General features: G+C 37.9%; 1 protein-coding gene across 2 annotated transcripts in view; it reads left to right on the forward strand.

The window, feature by feature from the left end:
* The window catches only part of CNTNAP5 (contactin associated protein family member 5), a 1047625-nt gene that overhangs the window by 857564 nt on the left and 177345 nt on the right, over positions 1-12716 (forward strand). For both annotated transcript variants that reach the window (XM_055572939.1, XM_055572940.1), the window contains exons 15-16: positions 2566-2693; positions 2859-3029. In XM_055572939.1, coding sequence (XP_055428914.1) covers positions 2566-2693; positions 2859-3029 — 299 coding nt within the window. The remainder of the gene's footprint in view (positions 1-2565; positions 2694-2858; positions 3030-12716) is intronic.

A 12716-nucleotide genomic window follows, 5' to 3' on the forward strand; every position in this document is an offset into this window, starting at 1 on the left:
TTGGGTGATTAGACTATATATATTAGATTATGTTATATATATTAGATATGTTCATGTATTATATATATTATATAATAATATATTAATATAATAAACTATTATAAATTATTAATATATCAATATTATATAATATATAATATACTAATATATTACATATTAGTATATATATTATATAGTATAATATATTATATATGTATATTATATTATATATAATATTATATAATATATTAATATATATATGAGACTATAACAGTATATGAAGAAAGTGAAGTCGCTCAGTTGTGTCCGACTCTGTAACTCCATGGACTGTAGCCTACCACGCTGTTCCATCCATGGGATTTTTCATGCAAAAGTACTGGAGTGGGTTGCCATTTCCTTCTCCAAAGGATCTTCCCCACCCAAGGATTGAACCCGGGTCTCATGCATTGTGGGCAGGTGGCTGTCTGAGCCACCAGGGAAGTCCATAATGGTATATATACAGGTAAATATTTGATTTGTTTATAACCAAAGTGAATTAGTGCATTTTTCTACAAATCTCAGGAGTTGGATGCCTAATCTTAACATTTAATTTTCTACAACCTTCTGTGTACAGTATGGAGATCTCCAAGACAGACTTGTAACTAGGTGTATGAAAAGATGAATAGACTTGCCTCAGGCTGCAAAGTGATTTGGGGACGAGGATGAGAACTCAAATGAGTGCTAACACTGCTATTTTTGAGCATTTACCATAGATAAGGTACCATGCTAAGTGACTATATCATCTCATTTAATTCTTGCTATTCTTCTGTGATATAGACATTGCTTCCATTTTTCAACTGAGGATACTGTAGAATCTTAGAAATAAAATGATTTGCCCAAAGTAGCATAGTTAGAAACTGGGGATCTGGGATTTCAGAACAAATCCATATGCTTTTAAAGCTTTATCCTTAAAGCACTACATCACACTACGTGGTCCTTGCCATACTTCCCCAATTCATAATTAGACACATTATTTTCTTTGTCTTTAGACTCAGAGCTGTAAATAATATGTGAATGGTGATGAAATACAGCATTGATTTTGAATGTTTTGACAGCTGTGTTGAATTATTTGTAACTACAGAGAGAAGACCACTATTAACTTGCTCCTTTGTGCTCTAATAAAAACACTATTGCATCATATACTTTTCCTTGATCATTGTGGCATGGTGTTCTGCCTCCCAGTTCTTAGGTACAGACAAGATGATCCAGCTTGTGCTTACCTGAGTCTACGTGGGTGGGGAGTTCAGCTCATCCATGTGTAATTTTCAAACTGCCTCATATGATTCAATTCATTTCATATTAACATTAATGATGTATTAATGATGTATACTTGTTAAATTTAAGGTTGAGCTATACACTAAGTAACTAGACCTCTGCCCCTTCTGCCATGTGACCATAGGCAAGTTATCCCATATCTCTGAGCCTCAGTTTCCTCATTTGTGATGGAAATAACCGTACCCATTGCACAAGGGTATTACAGATCCCCTAGTATATTTCTAGAGAAGGCAATGGCACCCCACTCCAGTACTCTTGCCTGGAAAATCCCATGGACGGAGGAGCCTGGTAGGCTGCAGTCCACGAGGTCGCTAAGAGTCAGACACGACTGAGCGACTTTGCTTTCACTTTTCACTTTCATGCATTGGAGAAGGAAATGGCAACCCACTCCAGTATTCTTGCCTGGAGAATCCCAGGGACGGGGGAGCCTGGTGGGCTGCCGTCTATGGGGTCGCACAGAGTCGGACACAACTGAAGCGACTTAGCAGCAGCAGCAGTATATTTCTGGCTCTAAATAGCTGCATATTCATTCAATGCCAGTTTCTTACTTACTTTTTTTTTTTAAACTATCAGTTAAATGGTATGTCCTTGCCATTCATCCAAAGTCACAACCCCCCCACCCCAAAAAAAAGGATGGGGGGAGGGTGTGTATAACTTAACCCTATTCATTTTTAATTTTCTTGTCAAAGGCTGACTAATCAGTTTCCTAGTTGCATAATTAACAGAGATAAAGCCAAGTCATTAACTAACAAAATCTCTAAAACGCAGAAGAGAAAAATGAAAAGCAACAAACTACCTAGAGTTAAAAGGTGATAAGAAACATCCTAAGCTGATTAAAACCTGTTGGCAGGTGGCTGAAACAAGTCCTTGGAGTGATTTCAAGGGGCTTTGTGATGCCTATTTCAAATTTGTTACTGAGATAGCTGATCTCTTCATAGTAAGAGAGGCAATGTTTCATGTTCTTTCAGTGCTGTGTTGGGCAGGTGGGGTGCTCTCAAGCTACAAAAAGCAGCAACAAGCTCTGTAAGCTATCTACTTTTCTGGAAAGACTTAAGGAAGATGTAAAATCTACTTGTTTTGGAAACTGGCCATGGATTTTGTAATTGGTATCCCAGACTTTCACACATAGATGAAAGGCCTTCTGTTAGTCTCTTCTCTGCCCTCACCCTGTTGCAACTACCTAAATCACTTTTGAAAAGAGGAGGCTTGGTAAAGAATCCCTAGATTATCCACATTTTTCTCCTCTTTTTTTCTTAAATTTATGTTTTGCAGGACAAATGATACTGGCTTTCTTTCCTTCAAAGACCACTTACCTGTCACTCAGATAGTTATCACTGATACGGACAGAACAAACTCAGAGGCTGCTTGGAGAATTGGGCCCTTGCGTTGCTATGGCGACCGTGAGTATTAAATTGAAAGAAGCTTTCTCTCTCCTTACATAAGCTCAAGATGTTTTATTCCCTTATCCTTTTCCCCTGCAGTGTCCCCTAGTCCTGAAGTTATCCACATGCCCTGTGCTTTCCTATAACCCATTCCATGCTTCAGAATTTCTTTTTCATTTGCAGGACACTTTTGGAATGCGGTATCATTTTATACAGAAGCCTCTTACCTCCACTTTCCTACCTTCCATGCAGAATTCAGTGCTGATATTTCCTTCTTTTTTAAAACCACGGCTTTATCTGGAGTTTTCCTAGAAAACCTTGGCATTAAAGACTTCATCCGACTGGAAATAAGCTGTAAGTTTTCTCATTTATGAATCTAATGTAACTGATCAACAGAAGTTTTAATCTTATCTTTTCCACTAGCAACTAGTATATATTTCAACCATCAAGTTAATCTCCCTGGGTATCTGTCAAATCAGCAATGGTAATTTCTAGTTTCTTCTTATAGTTTTTATTATTACCTAGCAGTATTTAAAGAGTTATCCTCTCTTCAAACTAGTGCATTCCCCAAATCCCCATAGATATTTATTTACAGTGTTCTTTATCTGATCCATGGGCATTTATTATATTTTTGTTAAGTTTTCACACCACTACAATCTCTATGGAATGATGAGAACACTAGTATTCTGCATTCTGTTTATACTTAGGGTCAACTTTGTTGCTATACTTTTGCTCCGCAAGGTGCTTCCTGACTTATTTCCCATCATCAGGAGTATGTGCCTACACAATCATTGTTTCTCTACCACTTCACCATGAACAGGGGTGTATCTAGTGAATTTTATGTCAGGATGTGGATAATTTTTTAACATTCCATTTCCTATAAACAAAGTATATTCAGAAATAATCATGAAGTTAAATGAAAGGTAATAGAACTGCAGATGGAGAAATGTTTTATTAATGAAACATTATATGTGATCATGCCAATAAAAAATTCCAGTAGAAAAAAGACAATACAATAAATAATTTTAATCACCTTAATTAATTTTTTATATAAAAGGGAAAATATCTACATATTGATCTGTCACAGGAATAGTAGTAACATTGAAATTTCTGTTTCTTAGGCTTGGTTTATGCAAATTTGTGAGTGATGTCATCAAAATTGATTTTCTTTGCATGTTCATGTTCAAAAGAGAGCATAATGAGATTTATCCATTCATCTCTCATACTGATCAAAGGGTACTTTTTATTAATTTTAAACTTAAAATACATTGCACGTTAAGCAATAGATATATACATTTTAGGAAAGATTGATTTTAAACATAAGGCTAAATTTGATAGACATTCATAAAAATTACATTTTACAATAAATTTCAGAAGCTGCAATGCTTTCTAATTTTTCACCACCAATGCAAGCAATTTCAAATATCTCCAAAATTAAAAAAAATATTCACTAAAATACTTGTATTAGAAAATTCATCATGGATTACTATTCCATTTGGTGAAGCCTTACATATTTCCTAAGGACTTGGAATTACTTAAGCTCTCTTGGACTTCCCTGGTGGCTTAGACTGTAAGGAATCCACTTGCAATGCAGGAGACCCAGGTTCAATCCCAGGGTTGGGAAGAGCCCCTGGAGAAAGGAATGGCAACCAATTCCAGTATTCTTGCCTGGAGAATTCCTTGAACATAGGAGCCTGGTGGACTACAGTCTATGGGGTTGCAAAGAGTCAGACATGACTGAAAGATTAACACAAGCTCTCTTCAGGTGCAATTTGTGTTCACAGTCCCTGTGGTACTCTGTGTTCACCTATTTCAACAGTAGAGCTAAGTTAAGCAGTGATAGTACAGCAACTGCAAAAACAGAAAATCAAAACTTGTATTCTTATTCTTAAAAACAAACACATATTTTAGCCTGCGTGTTCAGGAGCCAATAGTAAGTCAGGAGTTCTCACTATTAACTTTCCTCTTGAATATAATATGTATTAAGTGGTAGGCAATGTACTATTTAAACCTTACATATACATTATTAAAAAGTAATATCAACATCAGCATTTGTTACAAATTTTTTTCTTGGCAGAGGAATGTTTTATTACTCGCGTTATTTAGAATTACTTGTGTATGGCAATAATAGAAAACACATCTTTTAGTTGCTCTTGCTAGTTTCCTGATTCTCTGCCTTCAGTGTACCCGCCTTTTTCTCATACACAAATTGGACTGCTCCCACTATCTTGCCCTTATTAAAGTCATGACTAGGGAGATGTGTGCTTTTCATTAGGTGTCTCATTTACCTGGATCCACATGGATATTTTCTTTGGTTTGATTGATGCAATTGACTGTGTTACAGTAGTAATATGACTATATGAAATACCCTTGGAAGCTTAAGTAATGTCTTAGCAACAGAAACTTAGAAATTTGAGCACGCCAGAGAAAGATACAAAAGTGCTGGCTGGAAAAGATAGCTGAAGTCTCTGCATAAGTCTCCTGCAGAGCACCACACAGTTAAGTGTTTCTTCTGCAGTTACAGCACAGTACAAAAAAAAGATCTCTCTAATTGATAGTTTTAACCTCCTTTTACTCCAGTGATTTAGGCTGTTAATGGGAGGAAGCTCTTGGGCTTTAGTGAGAAATAAGATCCCTCATATCTACCTTGGGCAAGTTCTAAATATGTGGAGTTGAGTGCCAAACATTTAATAATATAGATATAATAATCTCAATGTAAATTCAATAAAAATCAAGCCCTAAGGCCTTTCAATTCATTAAAGCAGCAGCAAATGGCATATTATCACAAGGTAATGAGCTATGATTTAGTATTAATTACATTTCAATGTCCGATTTGTTGTACTTTCTGGTACTATATTTTGTCTTTTACATGATTCTTTCTTATGCTTTTTGTTTTACTATTATATTGTATAAAACTATTTTAAATGCAAATGATACTAAATCTGATTGAATGATACTAAATCTCATTGTTTGGTGTACACATTTCACCAGATCAGAGAACATGTGTTTTTCAAACTAAGATTTTATGTAAACTTTTTCAAAATACAAAGCCTCATATTTTTCAAAATATCTTGTTTTATGATTATTATTTGAAAGGAAAAACAGGACTTACTAGGTGGTCCAGTGGTTAAGAACCTGTCTGCCAATACAGGGCAAATGGGTTCAATCTCTGGTCCGAGAAGATTCCATATGCAGTGGGCCAGCTAATTCTGTGTACCATAACTACTGAGCCTGTGCTCTAGGATTGAGAGCTGCAACTTCTGAAGCCCATGTGCCCCAGATCCTGTGCTCCGCAACAAGAGAAGCTACCACAATGCAACTAGAGAGTAGCCCCAACTGCTCACTGCAACTAAAGAAAGCCTGTGCACAGCAATGAAGACCTGACTTAGCCAAAATAAATAAATACATAAATAAATTTAAAAGGAAAAACAAACAAGCATGGGGGAAGGATCTTTCATTTCTTACTAACAGCTTCATTCATCTTATGTCCTTTTTTTTTTTTTTTTTTAAATGTCCTTCTTCTGCTAGGCTATCATCTTCTTGTGCTTTGAGAATCCTTCCTCAAATAAGAAGCCTTTCTCATTTATTTATTTATTTGGCTGTACCAGGTCTCAGTTTCCACATGTGGGATCTTCGTGGCAACATGGGGGATCATTAGCTGAGACCTTCAAATGCTTAGTTGCAGCAGGAGGGATCTTAGTCCCCTGACAAAGGATCTAACCCAACCCCATGCATTGGCAGCAGAGAGTCTTAGACACTGGACCAGCAGGGAAATCTCCACTACATTTTTTATATAGATGGAATTTTCATCCCAGAGATTCTTCTACATGTCAACTTCTTAGAAAGAAAATAGCCTTCATAGTAGATTTCTCAGAGTAGATTTCTCTCTCCTCCCAAAGGAATGTTACTGTGTAACTATCTGAACAGAAGTTTTCAAAATTGATGTGTCCAAATTGTTGAACATTGAAGAACAAATTTGCATAAAATTCTCAGTCTAAAACCTTCTGGGTCACTTCCAACTAAAGACATTTTTATTTTGTAACCTTGAGATTAGTCTATACTCTATGAAACACAAGATACTTCATGTCCTCAAGTCTTAATGGATTTGTTTCAAATGTGACAAAAATAATAGCTATTTTGACAATTAGCTCACAATTGCTGTGTGGGTAAAAATAGGTATTTTGGGGTACATGAGGGGAGCAGAAGAAAATGGCTGTTGAGAACAGTTTGGCATCATGAAAAGAGACTATTGTTGATAATGCAGTGTGGATTCTAATTTCTGTTTCTTGAACTATAAATTGTGAAGAAGTTCTTCATCTTTTCATTGCTTATTTGTGCAAGATGGAATTGGTGGCACCCATATGCCAAGCAGACACATTTGACTATAATTTAAAAAAAAAAAATTCACTCAACTGGTAAACACAAGAATGGGAATCCACTGGTACCAGGGCATGTGACTAAGTACAGAATTGGTGGGATACTTTATTTGTGGATAGATTCAGCAGTAAACAAACGTTCAGTTCAGTCGCTCAGTCGTGTCCAACTCTTTGCGACCCCATGAATCTCAGCACTGCAGGCCTCCTTGTCCATCACCAACTCCCAGAGTTCACTCAAACTCATGTGCATCGAGTCGGTGATGCCATCCAGCCATCTGGATGACCTCTGTGGTCCTGTTCTCCTCCTGCCCCCAATCCCTCCCAGCATCAGAGTCTTTTCCAATGAGTCAACTCTTCACAAGAGGTGGCCAAAGTACTGGAGTTTCAGCTTTAGCGTCATTCCTTCCAAAGAAATCCCAGGGCTGATCTCTTCCAGAATGGACTGGTTGGATCTCCTTGCAGTCCAAGGGACTCTCAAGAGTCTTCTCCAACACCACAGTTCAGAAGTATCAAGTCTTTGGTGCTCAGCTCTCTTCACAGTCCAACTCTCACATCCATACATGACCACAGGAAAAACCATAGCCTTGACTAGACGGACCTTTGTTGGCAAAGTAATGTCTCTGTTTTTCAATATGCTATCTAGGTTGGTCATAACTTTCCTTCCAAGGAGTAAGCATCTTTTAATTTCATGGCTGCAGTCACCATCTGCAGTGATATTGGAGCCCCCCAAAATAAAGTCTGACACTGTTTCCCCATCTATTTCCCATGAAGTGATGGGCACAGATGCCATGATCTTCATTTTCTGAATGTTGAGCTTTAAGCCAACTTTTTCACTCTCCTCTTTCACTTTCATCAAGAGGCTTTTTAGTTCCTCTTTGGAACCAGTCTGTTGTTCCATGTCCAGTTCTAACTGTTACTTCCTGACCTGCATATAGGTTTCTCAAGAGGCAGGTCAGGTGGTCTGGTATTCCCTTCTCTTTCAGAAATTTCCACAGTTTATTGTGATTGATGGAGTCAAAGTCTTTGACATAGTCAATGAAGCAGAAGGAGATGTTTTTCTGGAACTTTCTTGCTTTTTCCATGATCCAGTGGATGTTGGCAACTTGATCTCTGGTTCCTCTGCCTTTTCTAAAACCAGCTTGAACATCTGGAAGTTCACGGTTCACACATTGCTGAAGCCTGGCTTGGAGAATTTTGAGCATTACTTTACTAGCGTGTGAGATGAGTGCAATAGTGCGGTAGTTTGAGCATTCTTTGGCATTGCCTTTCTTTTGGATTGGAATGACAACTGACCTTTTCCAGTCCTGTGGCCACTGCTGAGTTTTCCAAATTTGCTGGCATATTGAGTGCAGCACTTTCACAGCATCATCTTTCAGGATTTGAAATAACTCAACTGGAATTCCATCTCAGGCTCAATAAAGGACAGAAATGGTATGGACCTAATAGAAGCAGAAGATATTAAGAAGAGGTGGAAAGAGTACACAGAAGAACTGTACAAAAAAGATCTTCATGACCAAGATAATCATGATGGTGTGATCACTCACCTAGAGCCAGACATCCTAGAAATGTGAAGTCAAGTGGGCCTTAGAAAGCATCACTATTAACTAAGCTACTGTGATGCTTTCTAAGTCCCACTTGACTTCACATTCCAGGATGTCTGGCTCTAGGTGAGTGATCACACCATGGTAATTATCTTGGTCATGAACCTCTTTTTTGTACAGGTCTTCTGTGTATTTTTGCCACCTCTTCTTAATATCTTCTGCTTCTGTTAGGTCCATACCATTTCTGTCCTTTATCAAACCTATTTGAGAGCCTTAGAGAACAGTAAATGTTAATACTAAGTACTTTTATACTAAATGGCTAAGTATTTACTTTGATTAAACATAGTTCAGTTCAGTTCAGTTCAGTCACTGAGTCATGTCTGACTCTTTGCAACCCCATGAACCGCAGCACGCCAGGCCTCCCTGTCCATTACCAACTCCCGGAGTCCACCCAAACCCATGTCCATTGAGTCGGTGATACCATCCAACCATCTCATCCTCTGTCATCCCCTTCTGTTCCTGCTTTCAATCTTTCCCAGGATCAGGGTCTTTTCAAATGAGTCAGCTCTTCGCATCAGGTGGCCGAAGTATTGGAGTTTCAGCTTCAACATCATTCCTTCCAATGAACTCCCAGGACTGATCTCCTTTAGGATGGACTGGTTTAATGTCCTTGCAGTCCAAGGGACTCTCAACAGTCTTCTCCAAAACCACAGTTCCAAAGCATCAATTCTTCGGCGCTCAGCTTTATTTATAGTTCAACTTTCACATCCATACATGACCACTGGAAAAACCATAGTCTTGACTAGAAGGACCTTTGTTGGCAAAGTAATGTCTCTGCTTTTTAATATACTATCTAGGTTGGTCATACCTTTCCTTCCAAGGAGTAAGCATCTTTTGATTTAATGGCTGCAATCACTATCTGCAGTGATTTTGGAGCCCAAAAAAATAAAGTCAGCCACTGTTTCCACTGCTTCCCCATATATTTGCCATGATGTGATGGGACTGGTGCCATGATCTTAGTTTTCTGAATATTTGAGCTTTAAGGCAACTTTTTCACTCTCCTCTTTCATCAAGAGGCTCGTTAGTTCTTATTCACTTTCTGCCATAGTACTAAATGCTTTATATTCATTATTTAATTATGCTTTCAAATTATCCTATGTATAATATTATGTTTTACATTGTTTGACTCATAGTCCAAAATGCAGATGAGGACATAAGTCTTGAGATGGTAAATGACTTGAGATGACACCCAGAGTCACCCAGTAAGATTCAGAATCCAGGATTCAATTCTCTGTTCATTTGAACAACTCCTTATTTTGCTCTGCAAAACTACCTCAAAGACCAAGAATGTTAGAAATAGAAAAAATAGCATTATTTTCCTTCTTGTTTTGAAGCATAAGACATTTAGCAAGTCTTTACAACTGATTGCAAAATTGTATGTGCTTTTTTCTTTTTTCTGGAGGTATGTTTGTCATCAGATCCTCAGAGAGTCCATGCCTCCAAAAAATTTTAACAATATTTCATTTCATTTATGGCTGTCATTTTACAGGTGAATACATGGGAGATCAGAGAGATCGATAGACTACAATAAGATCTTGCATCTTCTTTATTCCATTATGGTCCCTGATATATCTCACATGCCTGACTTTAAGGACACAGAGTTGGTGTCACAGTTCAAGGAAGCAAGGGCTTTGTACAGAAGCTTTAGATAGTTTTTCTAATTGCTTAGGAGTACTCGGTATTCAATTGCTCATGCTTATGGTACTTTCCTCCACTTGACATGCCCCTTCTTTGCCAGTCTTCTCTAAAGTACACCATGAACTCATTTTGTTTCATTTGTCTCTGCTTAGCACAAGCTTGATTTGGTAAAAACCCACCCAAAGACTCAAGTAACTCCTTAACTTTGTCTTGAACCACACGGTATAAATAATGAGGGAGGATATTTGTCAGACTGTTGGGAAAAGGAAAGGCAGGAAGGTAAATTAATGATAAAGGTAATGCCACCACAGGGCCACCAGCTTTCCCATCTTGGGCCACTGGGCTATGTCTATCCCCCCAGAAAATAAGAGCTAGTTCACGTTGGTCTCAAGTGTCCAGTCCACCAAGTCACCAGCCAATGTTGGATGTCTCACCATGTATTTACTTTTTTATTTCATTCAGTTTTTTTGAAGAACCTATATTATACTGATTTATATCCAGAGTTGACTGCCCAGGTAGGGCTTGCATAGGTTTTGAGGATGAAAGATTTGTCACAGGACAAGTGGGTTAAAAAGTGAGCTCCAGAGACACATCACCGGGATTTAAATACCAACTCTGCCGACTCTGGGTTGGAGTAATTTATCAGCTATCTGTGGATCAGTTCCCTCCTTTCTCATAGGATTGTAATGAGTTGATTAATGAAAAATGCTTAGCAGAGTGCCTGGATCATTGTAAGCACTCAGTAAATGTTGGCTATTATTATTACATTTCACTGATCCTTCCCTAGTTCTAGGAATGAGTTAAGCATAGTTGGTCTTTAGTAGTGACTTGAATAAAGTTAAATAATAATAATTTTAGACATTTTTTAAGGACTTAATATCTTGATGTAAAATTAAAAACATAAGAAAACTGCAAAGCTGGATGTAGTATGTGCAATGTAACATTTTAATGAATGAAATTTTAGTTTGATGAGAGCTTCCTGTATACAAGGCCCAGTCCTAGGTTCTGGTTTTCCAATAAATGAGGTATTCATCTAGAGTTTTCAGACTAACTGAGAGACAGACCATAAACAGATCATTATACAACAGAGGGATAAATGTTGAAGTAGAGATAAGCAGAGTCTGGAAACATAACATGGAGTTAAGGATGGCAGGGGGTGGAGAGCAGACAGAGCTGTGCAGCCAGCCCTCCACAAAGATGTGCTGTCTGTGTGGAACTTAATATCCACAAGATCAGCTTTGCAGAAAGGCTTTTAGCAAAATCTTTAGCAGCCCTCCCCATCAGTCTCACCAGTCCTTACCTGTGTTTTTAAAGAGAAATGCATTTATCTTCACCCTCTCAGTAATTGTTTATTTGGTCTCTGGATGAGCAGAGCTTCAAGGTGGCACTGGTGGCCTGATAAGAAACAGGAAATGGCTCAATGGGACAACTTTGTTCTTATTTAATCTTTTCATTGTTGAATCAGATTTGCTCCCTTCAATTCTGTTTCCTTTAATGCATAGATATATGAGGCAAAGACAATTGATCTAGGTTGATGAATCATGTTGGTAACAATAACTGTTATTGTTGAGTTCATCCTACATGTCAGGCACAGTTCTAGCAACTTTGTCAGGATAAATTTATAAACAACCTGACAACTAGTTAATATTTTATTCTCATTTTACAAAGGAGAAGACTAAGAGGTAACAAGCTTGAAAACTTGCCCAGGTTATGATGGCTCCAGAGTCTATGTCTCGAATCCCATTAAAAAAAATATTTATTCATTTGTCTATATTTTGGCTTGCTGGGTCTTCATTGTGTGGGGTGTACTTCTTATTGTGGTAGCCTCTCTTGTGGTGGAGCATGGGCTTCAGTAGTTGTGGCTCTCAGGCCCTAGAGCACTGGCTCAATAGTCGTGTTGCACAGGTTTAGTTGTTCCATGGCATGTGGGATCTTCCCAGAGAAGTGATCAAACTCCTGTCCCCTGCATTGGCAGCAATTTCTTAACCACAAGACCACTAGGGAAGCCCTCAAATCTCATTTTTAAACCTTTTTTCTTATTGCCTCTCTTTGGGGTCATGGTTCATATTCACCAGGAGGGAAAATCAAATTCTCTGCTATTTGAAATCCTCATATTGAAATATTCTTTATCAAGGTCTGCTTTCTATTAAAATTTAAAGGTTGAGGACGGTATGATTCAGGGTGATGTTTGACCTTTGGTATTGCTGAAAATTCAGATCTGTTGGTTGATGATCTTGTCAAAGAAATACACATATCCTATTTTTGGGAATAAAAAAGGGGGGACCGTCAAAAGGTTCTGAGAAGAAAGGAAGGTCTGGAATATGAAGGTTCCTGTTCCTGAAAGGGGACTGTCTTCCCCTCAAATTCAATTTATTATTTGCTTCTCCACATCCTTCAGATGTAGATTTCTTACATAATAATAGAAA

This window comes from Bubalus kerabau, chromosome 3 (assembly GCF_029407905.1).
Source record: "Bubalus kerabau isolate K-KA32 ecotype Philippines breed swamp buffalo chromosome 3, PCC_UOA_SB_1v2, whole genome shotgun sequence".
NCBI lineage: Eukaryota > Metazoa > Chordata > Mammalia > Artiodactyla > Bovidae > Bubalus > Bubalus kerabau.